Here is a 24,113-nt window from a genome sequence, read left to right on the forward strand (position 1 = left end):
TATCTCTAATTGTCAACGTTTACATACTGTAGCCTATTTGCATGCACATGGGAAATAATGGAAATGGAAAACTCTGAGGGTGGGTTGGAGATGACATTATTTATGTGTGTGCTGTACCCTGTATGTGTATGTGACGTGAGAGCCCTGTAAACAATGTGATTGATGACCGGTAATTCAAGCAGAGCAGAGCCATGTCATGAACTGTGCTGACCATGCATATCAGAAAGATGAAGCCCATTTCGGGGAGCAGAAAGGAAATAGTCAGAGAGGTCAGTAATCGACACACTTTTTGATTTTACCAAGCTCTTTGAAGGCTACACTGCAAATGTAGGCCTAATTGGTGGCATGCAGGTAGTTTGTACGCTCAGCGTATATTCGCTCACTCGTTTGCATAAATCTAATCACTAGAATAACGTAGCCTACCCTTCACACAACCTCTATTTATAGAAGTCCTGTCATTTTCGCCCTTTTGTTGGTTTTAGATTGAATGTAACTGGAAAGTAACATAGCTCAACTATTCACTCAGTCAGCATTAAGTTTGATTTGACTAGTTCCTTTGAATGAAAAACGTTCTGCCTGAAAACCCCCCATTTTTGCGTGGAAGATCTGAGCCTCATGTGACGGAGATTAATGGAGAGCAATGACCACAACGCGTGCAACGTCCACGGGGAATTTCCTCAGTTCCGTTCTCCACTGGAAGTCTATTTCTACCCAGCCCCGCTTTTGCGGTTGCCTGTCAGACAGCATATTCGCAGAAATCATCACAGACCATGCCCTGTAATGTGGTCCATTAATAATTCACGAGCGTGAGGAATGTGTTTGGGATGAGGCACTGCCAGGATTGGAGAAGCTCTCGTATACTGTATGTAGGCTACTGTAGCGAAACATGCCACAGTCACGCTGGCACGCAGTCCAGTCGTCCAGGCCTAGGCATGAGGATGAGTGCTGCTTCCCAATATGGCAGTAGAGTGAAGACTTGTCCCCGCATCTCTCGGAGTGATGATAAGCATATACATGTGGCACTCTCTTCCATGTTGTCTAGTGGGTAATTAGACGAAGTAGGCCTAATATAACAGTATAGCCTAGGCCTAGTATAACAATCAGGCAGGGCCGTAGTCACCATAGACTTTGGGGGGGACGTGTCCCCCTCAATATTCAGATGTGACCAAAATAGCACTGTCTAAGGAAACCCCATTCATTTTTGAAGCTGATCAGACTCAAAGGTAACTTTGAAGCATTTTCCATATTGTAGCCTATTTTCTCGCAATGATAGCGAAAGTGAAACATAGTGTCCTTTTATTTGAATTTGTGCGTGCCTGTGTCATTCATTTCTTTCACATGTCTTACAACATAAATAATGCATTCATATGCTAGTAGTAATGTCAGAAATTAACCGGTTTATAAGCCTCTTAGAAATGGCTGTTGCATCTTGCATGTTACATTTAGATGCGCACTCAATCGCGCATCCATGCAGGCAAAACGTAGCACTCAAATGTGGCGACGGCACAAAAGTTGAAAAAACTTTTACTATGGCGGTGATAGCCTACAGTTACTGTAATGTGAATCGCGGACATTAACCAAAGAAAGGAATTTCCACCTCCATTCACCAAATAAAGGCTGTGTTTCTACATTTTAACACAAAACGTAATTTCTGTCAGAAACCAGGCTATAATGCATAGGGTAACTTGAGGTGAGTCAGACAGAAGAGGGACCTGTCTAGTAGCCTATATCCCATCCCTTTCAAACAACCTTAAAATTGTGTGATTAGCCGCCAGAATAATAAAATCAAAATACAAAATATGATTGGGTTAGGTCCAAACCTTTGAGTAAGCATTCAGTGTAATATAGAGGTTATCAAAGTATTTTCTTTTAAAATATACATTTTGGAGACAAATGGAGTCATACCACATGTCTATCCAGGGATGGATTATTGAATGGGCCTACTGGGCCCAAGAGCTCAGGGGGCCCTGAAGCAGACTGTGTGAAGTTGCTTCTCCGCCCTTCTCTTCTATTTCCACAAAACTCACAAGTCGTCATAATATAAAGGGTCATTTTTTTTTAAAGTCTTCCGGGGAAGTATGCCCCCGGGCCCCCCTATCTTAACAGGGGAGGGTTTTTTTTGCATCTATGCCCAGGGGTTCATAATCCATCCGTGCCTATGTCTGTCAAAAGTTTGGTATATCCTAATTGACTGACTTAACTAATGACTTGTTTGTGATTTTAATAATATTTTTGCATGGCAAGAAAATTATTGAAATTCTGTTATTGAAATTCACACCGCACCACAGATTTGGTCCCCCCGAATGTTGACATCATGGCTACGGCCTTGCAATCAGGGGCGCAGACCCCTTTTTGAGGAGTATGCAACAATAATATTGCCCCCCCCCACCCCCCAAAAAAAAAAAAAAAAAAAAACACAAACAACTAAAGCAAAACAAAACTCCAATAATTTACACTATTACTGTGCATTAGTGTGTATTGAATATGTTTTTAAAGAAATGCTGCCGATTTGATGTTTAACTTGATGTTATACTTGATAAGTATTGATAAATGGTGCATTGCCACATTAAGAGAGTCTAAACGTTCTCATAACGTCCTTTTGCCAGCTATTGCTCACAATGGATAAGTCTGATAGGCACTCTAGCCTAGTTTGTTTTTCACCACATTGACAACACAATATTAAGTTATTACAAGGAGCCTTCATTGTTAGGATATGGAAACATGTAATGAGTTGCTGCTAGCATGACATTTCTGTTTGCAGTTGGCCATTAAAAGTGCAGTATGAGCATGGTAGCCACCTAGCTATCTGAATGGAATAGGCTATGTTTCAATAGGCATTATGCTTAACAAACACTAGTTAGTCTGTTAACATATTTGCAAGCCTCCAAGTACAGACGTCATCAATTTAAATCCTACCTGTTGCCTTTCACCGTCCACTTATTTAACTGCTGTTGCATCCCTTGACATGCCATCTCATTTTTCCTCTTTCTTTTTCTAGTCGTCAACAGCTTTTTTTTTTGCTGTATCCATCTTTTTCCATAGACGGCAACTCACTACTCAGGCCTATCTGCTCGCCCAGCGCTCACGGCGCCCCCACTTCCTCTTCTATGTCAAAGTTCTATGATGGAATCTTATGAGATAGGGCGCCTACTCTAGGCTGTTAGTCCTCTAAAATGTTATAGAACATTGAGAAAATTTTGAAATGATTTAGAAACGGACAGCAGTAGCTACATATAGAAAATACCAAATATATATATAAAAAAATTACCATCGCTTTGGCGCCCCCATGGAGCTGCGCCCCTATGCGCCGCATATAGCGCATACCCACTTTTTGCGCCACTAAAACTAGATGGACCGCAGAGCAGTACAAAATATGACCGCTGCCCAGTCCTACACATTCTCTCCGCAAAAATAAATCACACCTGTCAATTTGTCTCCATCTCCTACTCCATCCCCTACTCTTGCAACTTTTGTGTATGTCAATTAGTGTGTGCATGTGGGCGTTTGCTTTTGTGCATATGTGTGCTTCTCTCTGTGTGTATTTTTGCTTGTGTGAGTGTGTGTGGGGGGATAATGGAATGTGTGTGTGTGTGTGTGTGTGTGTGTGTGTGTGTGTGTGTGTGTGTGTGTGTGTGTGTGTGTGTGCTTGCCTGCATGTGTGTGTGTGTGTGTTTTATGTGTCTGTGCGTGTTTGTGTGTGATTGTGCATGCATGCGTGTACATGTTTGTGTTTATGTGTGTGTGTTTGTGAGTGTGTGTGTACCTGTTTGTGTGTGTGTGTGTGTGTGTGTGTGTGTGTGTGTGTGTGTGTCTGTGTGTGCATGTATCTTAATGTGTGTGTTTTCGGACCCTCCTTTTGCTGTGTGGCGGTCATAATAACATCACAACAACCATAATAACGTGAGATGTAGTAGTCTGTTTTGCCATATGGATAGATAGCAGTATGGAAGAGGTCAGCTGTGAGCTATGCTACAACCTTCTCAGGCTTAATAGCCTGCATCTAGTGTATGCAAGCATGTCATTAAACTTTCATAGGGCTGGATCATGCTTTATGGGCTTGTTATTGCATAATACATAGCACCTAGAACACAGTTAACCTACATTTGTAGCTATAAGTCATGCGTATGTCATTCTGTCCATAGTGGCTCATGCTAATATAATACTAAAGTGCGGAGCATAGGCCAACACTACGGTATGACTGACTGGAGCAGACATTTTCCACTGTTGATTTGCATATTACATAATGACATGTATCAAGATAAAGGGAGCTCACCCAATTGCTAGTAACTGAATGTTATAAAACCTCATAGCAGATGATAAGCAAGAAGATCAGAGGCTGTAGAGAGCAAAACACATAGAGGGAAATCAAATGCCTGTCTGTCAGTTTTTTTTGTTGTTTTTTCTTTAGTTCTGTACAATTTATTTTATGGTAAGAAATCTGAACTTTTAAGTGATGCGACATGCAAGGATTTTTTAAAGCTTTTGCATGACAAACCTACTAATGCAAAGATGGAGGGGGGGGGGGTGGCTGAGAAGTGAAAGTTGAATGTTAGTGCAGTGTCATTTTGAAACAATAGAATGAACTCTATATGCTGGCGACGGAAGTTTCAGCTCTATTTGTTTCTGGGCACCGGCCCTGGGCCTTTCTTCTCTCCAGACAACCTTTGCCACTCTGTCTGGTTCCCTCCCATCTCTGTGTCCAGCCAAACCCTCGGGACCATGCAAGCGATTTATATCAGTTCCTTTTTCATGGGTGGGTCTAACTTCATTCTAACCCCTTTACCCATTTGGTTACGTCTTTTCATTCCACAAGCCTTTAGTCACTTGCTTAAAGTAGTTGATTGTGGTAATTTAAAATGTGAATAACTTTTACACACAGAAAGGATAAGAGCAAACAAACGGACATAATAGGGTGCTCTGGACTATTTCAATTTATCCTTTTCTAATTATATAAGATCCACACATATCATTATGCATATGGCCCTGGCCTCTGCTCTAAACAAACATTCAATGAGATTGCTCTTTGCAGTTATTTTATTCTGGCAGAAGTATAGAAGCTGCATAAGACATGTTTGCTTTGTTAAAAGTCCTCAAGTTCTGAAGGGAATTCTTAACCATTTTCTTTTCAAAGATGTTTTTGTCTTTTGGTATGAGGAAAAAACATGATGGTCTGCGTGTTATCCCATTACTCTGGGATTGGGAAAGTCCACTTATATTCACTGACATAACTTATGTCTTTCTTTTGGCTGACATCATATGAATGATTAATGCTACATCTTGAGATCAACCTACAGTATGATTATGTAATTTTAGTGCATATCTGATAAACTTTTCAGAGTCTGAAGTTTTTACAGATCTGAAGTTTGATCAAAGGCATTTGGTGTCTTGATTAAACTGACCTGGCTAAATGTTTTAAACATTTTTATTTGTACATTTATTAATTGTCTTTTTACATCCAATATTTGGGCTCAAAGGTCAAAACCCACAGCAAAAATAACATTTGGAAGTGAGTCAGATTTATTTATTTTTATCATATAGTAGATGTTATTCTTACGACAAAGACTACTATCCATTTAAGTATATTCATGAATAGTGAAGTGGAAAGAAATGCGTTTCGACAGAACCATACGTCTCATTCGGTCAATCTCCCGCAGTCCATACTAATCAACAGTCGTGACATTGATCAAACCTGCTCAGTTCAGAGATACATTAATGGTGGACATGACAATGCCAAAGATAAGTTTGACCTTTATCAAATGATCGGTCTCTATTTTTTGCATTTCAGAATTTTCTTGAATGCATTTTGAAAGTCTCTGTTGAAATATGCGTAAATGATCGGATTTAAGAGAGAGTTTGAGTAGCCGAGCCAGTTGATCACTGCTCCTAGCCAATCTGGCATAAAGCAACTCAATTTACAGAATGGCAAAACTAAAGCTACAATGAAAAATGGCAACCAACAGAAGATGAAGGTTCCCATAATTATCCCGAGAGTTTTCACAGTTTTGCGTTCCCTCGCCAAAGCCATTTTCTTTTTGGCTTCAATGTTCTTTGCATTCCGTCTTTCAGAATCCGGGGCCGATTGTGGCGTATTCGGAAGCGGCAGATGACATTTGGAATTGTTTTGACCTATCTCCGGCGACGAGTTGCTCTCCCCACTGGTTATGGCGCCATTTACGCACAAGCCACCCGGGGTCTCCATGCTCTGCTTCCAGTTATTGTAGGTCACTTCAGTAGTTTGGCGGTGAAAGATGACAGGTGACACGGTAAAATGCTTTGATGATGCTTTTCCCCTATCCGATTTCTTGAATGCTTTCCTTATTCTGAATCTGGCTGCTTTAAATATCTTCCCATAAAGAACCAACATGAGGATGAGCGGTATGTAAAACGCGCCAAAAGTTGAATAGATGGTGTATCCCGGGTCTTGGCTGATTGTACATGCGTCAGGGTTAGCCCGATCCTCGGCCGTTCTCCATCCCAGCATAGGTGGTATTGAAATTGAAAACCCAACCACCCACGTTAGACAGATCAGGATTACAGCTCGTCGTGGAGTTCTTTTATTCACGTAGTCTATTGGATCCGTGATAGCCCAGTACCTGTCCAGGGCTATGGCGCACAGATGCAAAATGGATGAGGTGCAGCATAACACATCCAGAGATATGAAAATGTCACACATGAATTGCCCAAGAGTCCATTTGTTCAAAACCTGATACAAAGCTGCCATGGGTAGAACCAACACAGACACCATTAGGTCTGTAACGGCCAAAGACCCGATCAGGTAGTTTGCCACATTCTGAAGGGACCTCTCTAAGGCAATTGCGGCGATTACACACGAATTGCCAAATATTGAAGATAAAATTAGAAGACCAAGAAGCGACGACGTGACAATTTGATAGCTTAATGCAACTTCAGACAATTCTGTCGTCTGATTGTTCCAGTCTAGGACGTCTGGGTATGTGCTGTTATTTGCGCTTTCCATCTCGTTGGCGTTAAGGGTGTTGGGAAATGAATCCCTCGCCAGGGTCCGGGTATCCAGCGAGACGCCAAGACTGCATGCCGACAAAAGAAACTTAGCAATCTGGAAGTACTGAACCCGCAACTATACTGTACCTTGGTAATGCTAGGAAATACTATATACCAACTCTGGTGGGACGTAGTCCTGAACTGACTGCGCGTTTTGTTCCACGACCATTCCCTCTCCTGCAATGTTGCAAGCCAAAGGGGGTGTGTGCTTGTGTGTGTGCGAGGCAGAGAGAGGGAGCCACACAGAGCGCGCCCGCGCACCTATTTGTGCGCTTCTCCGCGCACGTCTAGCTGTGCACTTAAGTCATTTCACATTCCTGCTTGTTCCAGGGCATTTCTTCAGACCGTGGATTATAGTTGTAATTAGATTATGCGTATAGAGTGCATGAAGTCAAGCGCATTCTCTTTGTTAACTATTGTTTGAACGTTTGGTCTATGTTAGGATGACTATTGATGTTTTTAGACAGATCGATGAAAACGATAGTTTTGCCCCGCAGTCAGAAAAGGTTTTGGACGTGACGTAGAAGTGGTGGCTTGTCTACTTAAAAATCTCTAAATTTATATTGTAATTTAAAACAGAACTTTTATTTCTCGCAAAAGTCGCATTGAATCTGGCAGTGTAATTCAGTACCACAGACAGCGCTTCTGGATTGTTGAAAAGGAAACATGCTGCCACCTGGTGGATATTTGATTTACATGTAGGCTAAATAGTTTGGCTCACATTGGGAACACCTCATATGAATCCACCAGCACCAAGGAGTCCTATCGAATATTACTTATTTTGTGCTGTGCACGTTTGATGTATGGATAATGCATGCATTGTAGTTGTTGAAACATAACCCCTAAACTTGTTTGCCTTATAGTTCACGATCTATTCTGATTCATATCTAATTAATATGCCTGTAATACATAATTCCTCTTAGAATTAGCATTAACAAGAGCATTTCTTTAGGCTTTAATTAATTTATTAAATTATTTATTTGGCCAAACTATGACAAACGATAGGTGTTTAAAATGTGTGGATAATTGAATGTGTTATACAGTAATTTCAAATATTTTGACTAGATTATTGAGATGTCAATTCACAGCACTGCTCTATCAATATGTATTAGTTAAAGAAAACCAACGCCTGTGCCAGGTGATTTCATATGGTTTTAGAGTATTGTTTTAAGTCCCATTTTTGTACTGTTTTTTACTGTTATGAAATTAACTTGGGAATTAAAATAAATTTTAGACTATGCATATTTTGGATCAGGTTTTGAGGACCATAATTAGTGCCCCTCATGCCCAGTGGTGTGGTGTATTAATTTATAAGGCACTTCTGTCTGGTCAGCATTGTCCTGTTGCTCTCCTACCCCTGCTGATCAACCAGAAAACAGAAAGAGCTGACCTTGTTAGTTAGGAAAGGTTGCTCTGGTTATTTCGCCGATTTTTTTCCTCCCACAATGGACGCATTGTTGGCAGTTGGGATTCTATAGGCCCCACAGACAATTGGGAAGCTGAACGGCCGCTATTGTGAAACTCTCTATGGGGGCTTTGACTTTGTCAACAGAGTAAAAAAAATAGCACAGGGGGCCAGGATGTGACTGCACACCTCAGTGGCTGTATGTGCTCTATGTGTGTGTGTGTGTGTGTGTGTGTGTGTGTGTGTGTGTGTGTCTGTGTGTGTGTGTGTGTGTGTGTGTGGTGTGGGTGTGTATGGGTATGTGTATGTGTGTGCTTGTGTGTGCGTATGCGTGTGCTTTCCGGTCGCTTCAGTTCAGCCCGCTGCATCCAGAGAGGGATAGCTGCCCATACCGTGGGCGCTTTCAGGACGCGTGTGGAACGAAGGGGGCTTCGTTCCTGTGGGATACTATAGGGGAGGCCCTGGTGGTGGTGGAGGCTGCTGCTGCTGCCACTGCCGCTTGTTTTCCCTCCTGCCGGTGACTTCCAGCTCCCAGTCCTGGGGCAGAGATACGCTTGTATGTGTGACAATGGCGCTCTGTGAGCAGGCGGCCAACTCGACTGGTGAACTCGGGCAGGCGGCCGAGGGTCTGAGCCTGGACGATAGGGTCCCGCCGTTTGAGGCGGCCGAGTTTGGGGACGACGTGGCACGGCAACCGGCAGGGCCGGCAGCGACCGCAGCCATGGCAACGGCCAGGCCCTCGATCAGGAGGGTCTCCGGCACCGACTCTAAAGGTGTGGATAGCAGGGAGGGGCGAGGTAGTAGGGAGTGGCCCGCTCAGGGGAGCCCTCAGGCGGGTGCACCATCACCAAGCACCCCCTCTCTGGAGGTTACGGAGCAGCTGAGAGTCCGGGTTGTGAAGAGGCCTCCACAACAGCATCAGAGGGGGGCTGTCCCAGACAGGGCTGGTTCATCCTCTTCGGGTGCCCTGCGGGCCTCCACGCTTCCAGTCTCCAGACGGGCCTTGTCATCTTCGCCGTGTCCCGCGGCCCCTCACCGCTCCAGGGCCGAGCGCTGGCACAGAGCCCCTGGCCCCATGGAGCAGCCGGCAGCTGGGGCTCTCTCCCTGGGTGGCCCCTCCTCCTCACTCGGCGTGAGTCGGCGGGGTCCCGCCGTCACCCACTGGAACCGTGTGGTGTCTCTCAGCAACTCCGAGCTCGGAGAGGAGGAGGAAGAGGAGGAGGAAGAGGAGGAGGAAGAGGGTGAACGAGAGGAGGAAGAGGGCGAGGAAGAAGAAGAGGAAGAAGAGGAGGAAGAGGAGGAGGAGGAAGAAGAAAGCGCCCCACAGCATCAGCCACACCATCAAGAACAACAACACCATCAGCACCTCCAGGTCCAGCTCCAGGTCCAGCCACAGGAGCCCGCGGGCCGAGCGTCTCCACTGCAGGGATCCCGCGCGGCTCTTCCGGCATTGGCCACTTCGTCTCCTTCCTCCGTTCCTCCTGCGGCGGTGGCGGAGCGTCGCCTGAGCAAGAGGGAGCGGAACCGCATCAAGAGCCTGAGGCGGCGGCAGCGGCGACGGGAACGCTGGAGGCAGAGCCAGCTGCAGGAGCAGGTGCAGGTAACGGCCAATGCGCGGTCAGCCGGGACACCTTTGCAACATTTATGAGAAGCGTTGTGTGTGTGAGAGCGCTGCTGCCGGCCGGCTGTGTTTTGACACACCATCACCAGAACTTTTGTGAAGAGAGAAAAAGTTTAGAGAGGCCAATCTGTTGGTAGTGGTAAACTAGTGAGGGATATATGAGGACCATATACTAATGAAAGATAGTTGGCCACACATGTAAACACACATACACACACACACACACACACATATTCATTTCAGATTTGATACTTTGAAATAGCAGTGCTTTTTGCATATCTCATATCTTTTGTATACTGTTCAATCTGTGCTTCAAACTGCTCCAAGAATTCATGATGGATTAAGCCTCACATTGTGTCTGTTCTAAGACTCAGAATTATCTCGCCATGGAACATTATAAGCTTTTAAAGATCTAGAACGATTAGCTTCTCTGATTTAATGAAAGTGCAGTAAACTTTCATGCTTGATGCTTGATTTGTGGAAATAGGACTAGTGCTTTCATTACTGATACCCTGTGGAACAAGTGTTTGTGAAGTGACACAATTATTCAGACCAACTATTTCTGTCATCTGTACTTTGACAGTATCACTTGTGTTTTGTCCAGCATGGCTTAAAGTAGAATGCAGTTAATTGTTCCTCTCTGGTGGTCTCTCAGTGGTATCCAGAATTTTTGGACAGCAGCAGCAAGAAACAGAAGTGAACAGAAGAAATTAGCAAGTTATGGTTGGCCCAAGTAATAGTCAATTTTTCTGGGAATGGTAGTTGGGAAGGTTTTTTTAAGATTCCCCACAGAAACTGTGGTGCAGTTTTGATAATATATTGCACCACTTCAGAAAGAATTGTTTGATTTCATCAACCCTCTCAAGGTTACATCAATCTACTTGTTCCACAACCCTCTCAAGATTGTGTGTCAAAAACTCATTATAATAGGTCTTTTAGACAGCTGTTTAGAGCATTGTAGACATGTCCTGTCCATAAATATAACACTCTCTCTCTCTACTGAGGACAATCACAACCACCTCTATAGACGTAAACTAACAGGAAATATTCTGACTGTGAGTCACAGCCCATCGCCACTACGGCAGTGCTTTTGCTGAAGTAGAGCTCATGCAGTGAAACATACTGATGGGGGCTGATGGTGATGGATGCAGAATCTGCATGATTGACACTGAAAGAGAGAATCAAAATAACAGCAAATGTGGGGGATATCTTGACTGGGCTCCCGAGGCAAGGCAAGGCAAGTTTATTTATATACAGTAGTGTATTTCATACATAAGGGTAATTCAATGTGCTTTACATGAACAAAAGTTTTTTGTGAGAACCCTTGCTGCTGCATTTTTTATCACCTGTAGCTGTTTTTAGGAGGACTTGGGGGAAAAGCACGGCAGAAATCAACCCTGCAGGAGATGCATAAATTAGTTTTTCTAAATCATGTTTTCACATAAGAACTTTACATTTGCCAATGTTTTTGAGGCGGTGAAAAGCTGAGTTATTGCTGTCACGTGGCTGTTGAAATTTAGATCACTGTCAATGAAGATACTAAGATTTTTAACTGTGTCCTGTGCTTTTGTGACAAAACAAATCTTTCCGTCTCTTTATCAAATATAATTACTTTAGTTTTTTCTTTGTTCAGTTGAAGAAACTTTGGAGACATCCAGGTGTATTTTGTCGATTCACTGACATAAAGGTTTAAGGGGACCACAGTCATTAGGCGACAGGGCTAAATGTAAATGTGGGTGTCATCAGCATTGCTATGATAAGAAATCAAATAGTTCTTGATTTGTCCTAGTGGGAGAATAAAAAGGTTGAATAATAGTAGCCCCAAGATAGACCTCTGGGGAACACCACAGGTCAAGGTCATTAGTGTTGAGGTACAGTTGCTGATGGCAACGGAAAGGTATGATTTGAGCCAATTGAGAACTATATCTGTGTATCCAACCAACTTGTCTAGTGTGTAGTAAAATATTGTGATCAACAGTGTCAAAGGCTGCACTGAAGCCCAATAATACTAGTGGCTTGTAGCGAAGGGAGAGAGCAGTGACCCCACCCGGTCTTCTTGAACCTGGGTCTCCAGGGTACTAACCCTGCAGCTTGACCACAACGCCAAAGAGCCAGGCTCGTTGGTAAGGCAGTCAGAGCGCATACTCAACTGTAGTGATGGTACTCCATCACAGGGCCCTAATTTGAAAGATGGGCAAAGTGCAAAAACTTAATGCTAATTTAATAACCATTCAAAATCAATTTGCTAATTTAACACCATGGAAAAGACCTTGATGAGTTCACTCCATACTCCCACTTGCCTCATGATAGCTATGATTCATGCATGAAAGCTTGTTGTTGCTTGTTGATAGACTTTCGACTTTGCCTTCTATTTAAATGAGGGCCCTAACTAAAACTGATGTTTTGGCTGCATCTGTATTGAGTCATGCCATATAAAACCTTAATAAGAGCTGTTTTTTGTTGTTGTGATCGGCACCAAAACCTGACTGGTGGTGATCTGGAGGTGATCAAAGTAGCCATTTGAATGGTAGATTTAAAACATTTAAAAATAGTCAAAGCAACATGTGGAAGAGTTGTGATTCTGAATTGTTTTGTGTATGAAGCTAAATTCATACATCAAGTTGAATTCCCTTCTCTTTAAAGCTGGCGGTTCCAGATGCTGGGCTAGCAGTTGAAAGGATATGTTCAGTCTGGCTTTAGGGTAAGCGTACCCATTTAGTCCAGGCACCAGCCTACATCAGTGTCTCAAGGAGGCTCACATAGTCGCCTCAAAACTTTGGGCTCCCTAGAAAGTATCTCTTTGGCACATGGGCACAGCTTCCTTCACCGTTTCTAATGACTGGCGCTGTCGCTGTAGCTTTGTTTGTTTGTACTTTAATTGGCAGGTCTTTGCCCCATTGCTCCTGAGTGTGGCTTCTATAACAGTCCCATCATCTAGCCTGTCCAGCTCTGGGGTAATTTACCTATCTCCTTAAACTCAAGAAGATCCTTGGCCAAACCACTCTCTATGGGTGGTTTGCTTAAACTGACCTAGCAGGATATGGCAAATCTTTCCCTGTCTCTACCTGGCAGAGAGCACAGAGCTCTCAAATTAGTAGGACAGTACCTCTTATCGGATGGAGACATCTAGGGCAAGGTCAATCAATTATGATGTTTTGACATGGCAGATAATAGTGCATAGCTTACTGAAGCATGCAGAAGGGAAACCTGTAATGCACAAGAACAAACCTTACTGAACCATTTCATTTAGAAAAGGGAGTCATTTATTAAGAAGTCTATGAAAATTAGGCCTACCTTTGTTATAAACATTATTATATACAATGTCTTATATGCCAGGCTTACTCACTAATGTGTACAATAAATTAAGATAATAGTGCTTAATAAGCAACTTTATAAAGTAGTAATAATGCTTGATAAAATATTACTATTTTTTTTATTATTATTATTATTAGTAGTAGTAGTAGTAGTATTACTATCACTATTATTATGATTAGTAGTAGTAGTAGTAGTAGTAGTAGTAGTAGTAGTAGTAGTATATAATATTGAATGAATATGAATATTAATATTAATATTAATAATAATTATTTTAATAGTATTAGGCTACAATACATGTAAAGAAACTAACATGTTAACTCATTTCTATATGATACAATATGCACAAATAAATTAATGTATTTTCAAATGAGAGACTAATCCTATATTTTTAACAAATGATTATGTTTTTATTATATTATATTATATTATATTACTAAATTGTGCCAGTATGTATGAAAAATAACTGAACTCAGACTTTGGTGGGCTTAATGGTCACGCTTACCCTATCTATTTCACCTTATTATTATTATACCTTATTACATGTAGTAATTGAAAGAAGTTCAGGTGTTTATTGTGAATTGTTATTAACTAAACTGTTATTAACTTTTCGACTGCTGATGTAGTACATTAGTGTTATTTATACTTCCATCGGTGATTATCATAAATATCATATAAGCCCAAGTCCTTAATGGTTATAAAGACATTGGGACCTTTTGTGATGACAACGTGGAAGGTATGGCAGAGAGAGTGTCTTAGCTCTTGTACATCCTATGTAGGCTGCAGGTGTCAAGTAATGCAATTAGTTCCTTGGCATAACTGATTATCCACATAGAAGTTGAGATCCTCTGATATAGGAGTCAAACTATGCAAATGGCTGACAACAGTTCACCCAACTCTTTAGTTGAATGTTTCGGAGGCCTGTAAATAGTCAGAAGTAAATTCTGAGCAAGAGAAAAGTCTAAAGAAAATAATCCAAGAATACTGGGACTCAGTTGTTTATTTCTGGATACGTCTAAACATTGACTTGTAACACACCTCAGGCTGTCAACAGTCATTGGTGGTCATTCTCATCATGTCCTGCGTGATACCACACCGCGGTAGCCAGCGTCGCAGCACCGTCCCCGAAACGAGCCATCTGCGTCCAATGAATCGGTCGGGGTGATTACAGGCTGTCGAGAGTGCTGTTGTCACACTCTGCCGCTCTTGCCGGCTGCTATTGTTGTCCTCTCCGTTAGAGTGGGGTTGGCTCTGAGTTGGCTGGTTGATGAGGTTGTGGCAGAGAGCCCTTCAAGTGTGTTTGTGTGTGTGTGTGTGTGTGTGTGTGTGTGTGTGTGTGTGTGTGTGTGTGTGTGTGAGGGTGTGTGTGTGAGGGTGTGTGTGTGAGGGTGTGTGTGTGTGTGTGTGTGTGTGTGCGTGTGTGTGTGTGAGGGTGTGTGTGTGGGAGTGTTACTAATGTTCTGGAAAGCTATAGAACATTTTTAATCACATTGGGATGTTGCCCTGATTCTGAGGGTAGTAATCAGTTGTACCCAAACACTCATTGTTTGCATATTTTACACACGAGGACAAGATTTTTGTCCCGCGTTGGCTGCCATTCACTTTAAGTGTATGGCTTACTGTAGGCCTTTCTGCTGTCAGTTGTCAGCTTATAGTTTAGTCTCACTGCTGCTAACATTATGTTGTCGAGGCAGATCTTGTAATGATTGAATTCATATTTGGTCCCATTAGACTAATGTCATAATGAGCTTTTGTAATGGCAAAAAAATAGTAGAGCCACTTGCCATTCCGAAGACATAGAAATGTGAACATGCTACTTCATAATTGCACAAAGTACATATTCAATCATTCAGTGTACTGTTCTTATACTGTAACAGTTTTTGGGAGGTACTTTGCTCAGTGATGACACTTTGAGAAGTGAAGTGTTGGTCCCAGGAGGCAGGGTGAGGTGTAAGGGTAGTAATTATGTGAGGTGCTTGGGTGGTTTCTGAGGGCTTACCATGGTTCTCTCAAGAGACGCACACTCACACACAAGCAAACACACATCATGGTAGCTCTGTATTTTGACAGAAAGTCTCACAGTAAATAACGTGAAGTGTCTGGGGAAAACTGGTGTAGGAACTGTTGTATCTGAGAAATACAAATCACCTTATGTGTATTACTGTATATAATATAAAAATGCATCATAGGACCGGTTAAGAATAAATCACCTTATGTGTATTACTGTATATCTATATAATATAAAAATGCATCATAGGACCAGTTAAGAAATAGGTGACATATTTAACAGATATTAAGCACAATTTTACAGCGTTATTTTTTCAGGCTAGCGTCTCAGCTGAGCTCCTTTTGATGCCTAATTCACATCTTTGAATGGATCTTCCAACTCCAATCTGTATGCTGCTGCAGCTCTGCTTATCACAGGAAAAGTGTGACAATGGAAGAAGCTTTGAGAAACAGGATGTGCTGGATTCCCTCGTGCCTCTCCTTCACCATGGAGTGTTCCTCTGCCATCCCTCAAACAGTGTGAATTACCTGCTCTAATACCTTTGTGTGTGTGTGTGTGTGTGTGTGTGTTTGTGTGTGTGTGTGTTTGTGTTTGTACATTTAAAGAGCTCCACAGGGAACCCCTCCAGCAGCAGTGAGGATGAGGCCACACACACCAGGGACCGTGAGGGTTATATCTGTGCCGTGTGTCTGGATGTGTACTTCAGCCCGTACATGTGCCACCCCTGCAACCACATCTTCTGCGAGCCGTGCCTGCGCACGCTGGCCAAAAACAGCCCCACCAACACCCCCTGTCCTCTCTGCAGGACCATCATATCCCACGTCTTCTTCCAGAAGGGTGAGCCACAAAAATGTTGTGACAAAGTCTCCCACAAGTCAATGGTGTTGTTTTGGACTACAGACCTAGAAGTCATAGAAATATTACATTTATATAAACACAGACGTCATCAATTAACAAAAAAAGGGGAGGTTGTGTCCCCTTGTGTGGGCTTGGCAGATAATGAGTCCATTTTGAGAAAAACAAGTAATTAGCATCAGTGCTGTTGTATTCATGGAATCAGATGGGTTCAAATGGCCAAATGGTGGCTAACGCTACAATGGCCTAGCCTCTCCAGTTAATGAGAGATGAGGGTCCCACAAAACACAGACAAGTTCAGCCCCCATTGTGATCTTTATATCCAGTGATGGTGCTCAACTTGAAATGGCCAGAGAGACTGTTTGACTAGACCATGAGTTGATTATTCAACCCAAGGTGCATGGAGTCATGATATGATTCATCACATGACTTCATGCACAGGAGTATACAAAGAACATAAAAGAAAGCTGTCATGTAGAAAATCTATGTGTAGTTTAATTCCACTTGTTTAATGGCAGGCATAACACGTGGATGTGATGGAGCAGTGGGAACGGCACGAGTAACAATTGGTCGTCCCGGGTTCCATATCTGCCTTTGAGAGTCTGTGTTGCTTTAGATAAAAGTTAAATATCAGTCCACTTTTATCTTTAACTTTAACTAAATCATGTATCGTAAGGTTACTCCACAAGGTGTAATAGCTGACAAAGAGCCCTATCACATGGTTCATCGTCGTCTCCACCAATACAAGCCACTAATGTTAAAACAAAGGCACAAAATCAGTGGCAGAATCATCCCCAGAAAATGAACCATAACATCCAGTTCCATTCCCTCCAATTACGTTCATTTCTTTTTTTGCAGAACTAAACCAAACAGCCCGGACCTTCTTCCCAAAGGAGTACTTATTACGGAAGCAGACCTTCCAGAAGGCCACCTGTGCCAAGTGGCCTCTCCCCAGCTGCAGGAAAATCTTCAGGATTTTGGGCGGTAAGCCTGCTCACATATTCAACATGATATTTTTGCTATTTCCTCACATCGCATCTGTTTAAAAATACAACTTACACAAACGATATAAGACCGAAAAGTCCAAATGTAGTCAAAGCTGAGTTGTTTTGCAGTTACACTGTGAGTTCACGTGTTATGGAGTTGATTTTGTACTGGATGAACTCTTGCATCCTGGTTTTCGTCCAGCTCTTTGTGTTGCAATGTTTTCTTTCCAGACATTCCTTTGTCCTAACCACCAGACCAACACACTGACTAACACAAAAGCACTTTCACACAAAAGGATTATCAATAATGAAAAGGCCCTTAGGTGTGAGCATCTAGGCAGAAACAACCAAGCAAACTTGCCAGGGGAAGACTTAAATGTAACAATTACACAAAGTAAACCAACCTTTTCAGTCCCAGCTACAACTGCAGCAATATATAACATGAGAAATACAATCAAGCACACACTGTACAAAGACCCCTCAGATGGGACTGCATTTGTCTGCAAGAGCAGCATAAAGTAGAAAAATATCCAGAAGTCAAATGCAGTCACAGTGAAGAACATATTAGTCTGAACTGATACAGTAACTGGGACTCTGCTGCCAATCAAACATGGACGCCACCTTCCCCATCAATGTGTAATGAGATTTCCTCCCGCCCTTCCAGGGTTCCAGAGACAGGCCAGCCCAATTGGCAGGCGTCAGTTTCCTCATGGCGGCTACCGTCTCGATGCGCTGGACTTTGAGGATGATTCACGCGGCTGGCGTTTCGACATGGACATGGTCATCATCTACATCTACTCTGTCAACTGGGTCATTGGCTTCATCGTCTTCTGCTTCCTCTGCTACTTCTTCTTTCCATCCTCCTAAAGCCGGGCACACACTGTGCATTTTTTTTTTTGGGCCATTTCAAATATCGGCAAAATTAGCAAGTACATTTAGGATGCTAAAAACTGCCATTGACATAATTTTGAAAATGCATCTGTTTAGGCTACATTAACTTGATTCTGAGTAAAATGTCTTTGCACATGTATAAAACAAACCCATATTTGTTTGATTATAACAAACTAATCTTTTATTGACTTAAGGACTTGCAGAGGAAACTTTTAATGAAATTCTACTGAAAGACGAGATCCATCTTAAATCCATATTCAAATGTTTTGATAAACAGTTCCCCTCTTGCTGTCATAGTAAAATTTCTCTTTGAATCATGTTTGATATTTTTAATTGCATGCATAATTTCTTCCTGTAAAATCTGAATATCAATTTTGTGTGCCTTGTACCTGCAGGTGTTTTACAACGATAGTTTATTTTGTTATTATATCTGCTATAATAATGGCATTCATATTTTTACTTTTTATACATTTTTATATAAAACAAAATTTGTTGTAAAATGACTTTCAATTGCCTGTTGACAAAACAACTACAACATATTAAGCATTTACTATCAATACTTTTAGGTATAAGTACCACAACCATACACTCATACTTTACCATTGTTAAATCAATTTTCAGTTTAAGAGCACTTTCCCAACTCATTTTCCAATGGGATCACTGATTCAAGAAACAGATTCTGGCAACATACAGCAATGAGATAACAGTCAACAACATAATCAGAATGTTCCATTTTAATGCACATTTGCCATTCAAATAGTTCACAAGATTTAACATACAACTTAATTAAATACAAATATCTGTATACAGGAAGATACAGGTGATACAGGATATATTACGTATAACTTTACTATATAAATACATGTACATAAAAAATACATGTTTTCACCTGTACAGCTAGAAATAATAAGCACTGTCTAATAAGTAAGCACTGTAGCACATGTGCTGCTGGCTATGTCTACAACATGAAGGTGGCTAGTGTCCTCCATAGCTGTGTTATTCTGACTGACTCTCGGTGTGGATGTGAAATATTCTGCCCTCCACCCCAGGCACCATGGCCACAGGGACGTCAGCGCTGCGCTCAATGGCTGCATGAGGACAAGTGTGAGAAGATCAGAAAGCCAGAAAACTGACTTCTTAAAAGAACAATTCCGGTATTTAGCACTTTGAGTCCCTTTTCTGGTTTGTTTTAGATGAACTAGAGTGGTAGACACCAACATTTTGACGATTGGTCCTGTCTCGACTTTTCTGACTCGTTTTGAATCGCCTTTGACTGCTTCAGAGTGGCTGCCTAACAGGCATGCACAAACATGTCCTTAAAACAACCCTTAACGTTTTCAAAACTGTGTAACTCACCGAGTGGTTAGTGGTGTTCGCTGATTATTAAAATCAAATATATCGGCGCAATGTATAATTTCCAGCCGTTTTATTTGCTATTGTGGAACTATTTTTTCAGACACCTCACAACCGCGTATAAACTTCTGTTCAATATTTGAGCCTGAAGCATAGACGGTGGCACAGTAATATCAACGTGCAATGAGTCTTCCAACAGAAATCAATGGGATTTTACAAAATGCCAAATAAAACACGACAGAAACTGCATTGCGCTATGCTACTTGTTTTGGAACATCAACGAACACCACTAACCACTCGGTGAGTTGCACAGTTTTGAAAACGAACGTTAAGGGTTGTTTTAGGACATGTTAGAGCATGCCTGTAGGCAGCCACTCTGAAGTAGGAAAAGTCGAGGCGGAAAAGTCGAGACAGGACCAATCGTCAAAATTTCGGTGTCCACCACTCTAGATCATCCAAAACAAACCAGAAAAGGGACTCAAAGTGCTAAATACCGGAATTTTCCTTTAAGTCTTTTTCAGGCTGGCACGAAGAAGATTGACGTATACCTGTGACTGAGGGGCTACTGGTCACTTTGATGAGACCCATACGATGGCCAGACTTACAGGCCTTGAGGCCTTGAACGATGTTCCCAGACTCAAAATGATTGATGACAATTGTAGAGAGGACCTGAGCGGTTTCTAAGTCACACTTCTGTGGACAGTGTGTAAACATGGAATAGCCATCTTTTCCCTGAAAACAAACACATCAACACACTATCAGCATCTCAGCCACTTACAGTACAGTATGTGAACAGTCTCTAGCATGCAATTTAAGTTTAAGGCTTGTAAACTTCTTCTGTCTGCCACATTGATGGGGCTATGTTGAACAGAGCATCAGAGTTGTCTCTGTTAAAGGAATACGGCAACTGTTTGGGAAAAAAGCTAATTTACTGTCTACCTCAGGGTTAGATAAGAGGATACATACCCTTCTCTTCTCTGTGTGTGCAATAACCCTGACATCATAAGCCTAGCTTAGCATAATTCACTGGAAGTGGGTTAGACCAGCTCCCTTTTAGCTATAAGCTAACTGGTCTAACCCTTCAATCATGATGATTGGCCCTGTTTTGTCCCGATGGTGTCCTGTGTCTCCAGTAAATGTCTTTTCCATTTCAAACACACACCACCAATTTATCATCATTTGAAATGTCTACTTCAGCAGTTATGCATATGATAACTTGTCCATTGATCTGCACCTATGAGTGTTTACTAAGGGGCACAGCATGGTTTGTACAACCTTATTTTGAGCCAACAGTAAGAATGTTGGTTTCAAGTTCTTTGAATTTGGAGATTGGGCAAAAAGAGACCATTATCTTTGGTACCTTTGTTAGATATTCCTTCATCGCAACTAGATATTTTTTGTCTCGTTCTAGATTGTGACCTTGTATCCTGATACTTCTGGCAATAACCCTGCTTCCAGGCTGGCGATTGGGATCAAAGCCAAACTGTATTCCAGCAACTTGCAGAAACCTAGAACAGTCATAATTGTATTTTACTGCAACAACTGGCCATAGTACCAATGGCACAGCACTTGATAAATGTTACCAGAAGCCTAATTTACATGATACAAGTTCAGTTTAATGACCATGTTACTTGGTGCTTTACAAGAAGCCACATCTACTCGCCAACTGTAATTGCCAACCAATAGATGTAAGATGTTTTACTTGTGAACTTCACACTGTTGTGATTTACCTTCCATCCAGGGCAGGGTATCTGCTGACTGCGTTTTCCAGGCACTCATAAAGTTGCTGTCCAGTGGCTTCCACCACCAGAACTAGATCCTTCATGGGCAGAATCTGCAACAGGTCACGCATGGTCAGTTCACCGGCAGGGTGCAGGCGGTCAGAACGCAGAGTTCCTGTCAAGAACAGCCAAAGTTCTCTTATTACATACAAGGTTTATTACCCTCTCTGAATAGACTACAGATGTGAAATCACAATACATCAAAAAATGTCCTGATAAAAAAAATGATCAAATATAATTTTGGCATTCCAAAATAACATTTAGCTGTACTTTTTGGATTCAATTCTGTGGTTTACTGGTAGACATATCAATCATCCACATAGTATGTATTCCGGAATAAAATGGACCTGCTGATATAATTTTTCTCATTGACAATAATGATTTCCATACTTGTCTTATGGAATCTCTGATTTCTTACTTTTCAACAGCCTACTCATCAACTCAGCCTACCATCAAAAACCCACATACAGGAGTTCTATCACTTCAAATAACAGTTAATACACAAGCTAGGCAAGTTAATATAAACCTGAATTCAACAATGCCACCTCTGCATGAGTGGCCTCCAGCATGGCATTGGTGATGAGATTGCCAAGGTTGCATTCTCTGTGTCGAACTGTTGCACAACGACCATCTAAGTCCACGTCAGTGTGGCAGAGCACATCCTCGAGCATGTACTGAAACAAAGTGGGTTGCATTGTTTTAATCCCATAGTCACCATATGGTAAGTGTTCCCTGAAATACCAAAACAATCGCTAAATCAACAAATACACTTCCTCTTTAACATATTAAAACCTTCGAATGACCACTTGTGAAATGCAATTAAATACAAATATCCTTGTCTATTCTTTTGTTTGGTCCTGATATCAGCCGCCATGCACAGCTTTTGTGACTTACAATGTGGATTTTTTTGTAAAAAAAAAAAAAAAAAAAAAAAAAAATACTCTTTAATACCTATTACAAACTCACCTGTATGTTATCATTATATGTGTCCACAATGCTTTTGATCCCTTGGTCTTCCTCTATAACATTTGTAATATCTATTCTATCAACACTGTACCCGTAAGTCAAGTCAGCCTTCCTCTTGATATCAACTCTTGACAAATGTCTGAAATCAGATCCACTCTTTACTATCCAGATACCACTCACTTCACGAACCCCATACTCATGATCATGGCCTCCAAGTATGAGGTCCAGCCCTTTGGCCTCTGTGGCCAGCCGGATATCATTGGACCATCTCATGTGAGTGAGAGCAATGACCAACTCAGCTCCGCTCTCTCTGAGCTCCTTAGAAAGACGATCAGCAGTCACAACGTAGTCAATGAAATCGATGTTGACCTTGTCTATGGTACCCAAAGTGTCCAGCCACTCTTCCTCAACTAGCCCCATGATGCCAATTCGGAGCCCGTTCCATTCAATGATGCGGCTTTCGATGCCATGACCCAAAGTCTGTGAAGTGAATTTATCATAGACATTGCTGAGAAACCAAGGGAAGTTCGTTTGTGTCCTCACTTCCTCCAGCTTATCAACGCCAAAATCAAACTCATGGTTTCCTGAAAATGAGGGGGAAATACACAACTGTTAACAACTAGACTTAATTTATATTTTCACTGATGGAAAAAAGCCAGAATGGACAAGTTGATGTAGGCCTACATGTCTGACATTTCAAGTTTGATAAAAATGTTGGTGTTTTTCATTTCCCCTTTTCTAAATATTTTTGTTAGGCTAGCTTATGGCTTAACAGGTAACATACGTACCATACACCGCACAATGAACCCTGAGCTCATTGAGAATATCTATCATGTGTCTTCCCTTTGTAATTGTGCTTAGAATAGATGGACTTAAACAGTCACCACTAAAAACAATAAATGGGTTCAAATGTTGGAATTCCTTTAATGCTGTTGCAAACCTGGAAGAGAGTGGGAAAATTGTTTGATCAAAACACCACATTGAACAACTAATAACACTTCATTCATTCATAGTATGTGTTCCTTTGGAGAATTCATAAATTTGCTTACTAACAAAACAGACATTGCTATCCTTCATTCTATGGCTCTTCAACTAGCTACATTAACGCTAGCTATGTTAGCTAGGGATAATGGGACAAATTACCAGTGTTGACAGGCCTACTTAGCAAATATGAAAGATGAACAATCCTCAGGCTACTAACGAATGACAATCATATAAAAACAGGCCAAGACAGTGAATGGTGAGGTGAGTAGCCTAAGCATTGTTCAGTAGCTATAGCTGCTAGGCCTAAAGTAACTTTGCATTAAACTTGATCATAACCTAACTATGCCATAATAGCTAACGTTGTCTTCACGCAAATGGAAATTATACTACCTTGCAGCTCCACCAACTGGTTCATCTGATCTTGCCTCTATTTCGTAAACATCGTTAAAATGCAAAATAGTGATTTTAGCTCCAAGCTCCACTACAGGACTGCGAAATTTGCTTTCTGGGATCTGTGTCATCACATAATTGTCAGACATTGCTCTCGACCTATCTTGCTAATGGCAAAACTTTGTAGAACTGTTGACGTTACTATGGAGATCCTGCATAGACTAATTTTAGTGGTTAGTCTCGAAATGGCTATCATTTATTTTCACTTTAGAAAATGTTTTGGTAGCCTTAGCCTATCTCTAAAGTCTCTGGTCTTACAAATCTAGCCAATCAATAAGAAAGAAAATATTTTATATTAGCAAAACCTTAAACTTGAATGAAGATAAAAGGTAATCAGAGAGAAAGGGAGAAAACATCTATTTATGAATCTCTTTATACACGCGGGCTTTTCAATAGACAATACCATTGAATCAACCAGCTGTGTGGGGCAGGTGTCTGTTTAATGAAAGTGAATGATGCGCATAGGAAATAATCAAGCTGA

The 24,113-nt window shown here is 41.6% G+C and overlaps 2 protein-coding genes across 2 annotated transcripts; both read right to left on the bottom strand.

The window, feature by feature from the left end:
• Positions 1-5,473: 5,473 nt before the first annotated feature.
• htr1aa (5-hydroxytryptamine (serotonin) receptor 1A a) lies at positions 5,474-7,173 on the bottom strand. The gene has a single exon (XM_076289770.1). The coding sequence runs from the start codon at positions 6,974-6,976 to the stop codon at positions 5,768-5,770; it is 1,209 nt and encodes a 402-aa protein (XP_076145885.1). The 5' UTR covers positions 6,977-7,173; the 3' UTR covers positions 5,474-5,767.
• Positions 7,174-19,094: 11,921 nt separating this feature from the next.
• Positions 19,095-23,721, bottom strand: LOC143127090 (snake venom 5'-nucleotidase-like). The gene is made up of 7 exons (XM_076288395.1): positions 23,573-23,721; positions 22,987-23,138; positions 22,199-22,782; positions 21,759-21,906; positions 21,211-21,347; positions 20,000-20,183; positions 19,095-19,186 (listed from the first exon to the last, which is right to left on the bottom strand). Exons 1-7 carry the CDS (start codon positions 23,719-23,721, stop codon positions 19,095-19,097), a joined length of 1,446 nt encoding a protein of 481 aa, XP_076144510.1.
• Positions 23,722-24,113: the final 392 nt, after the last annotated feature.

The sequence above is a fragment of the Alosa pseudoharengus genome, unplaced genomic scaffold (assembly GCF_046254945.1).
Source record: "Alosa pseudoharengus isolate Yale_2024_CS ecotype anadromous, Long Island Sound unplaced genomic scaffold, YU_APseudo_1.1 YU_APseudo_1.1_scf_17, whole genome shotgun sequence".
Lineage (NCBI taxonomy): Eukaryota > Metazoa > Chordata > Actinopteri > Clupeiformes > Clupeidae > Alosa > Alosa pseudoharengus.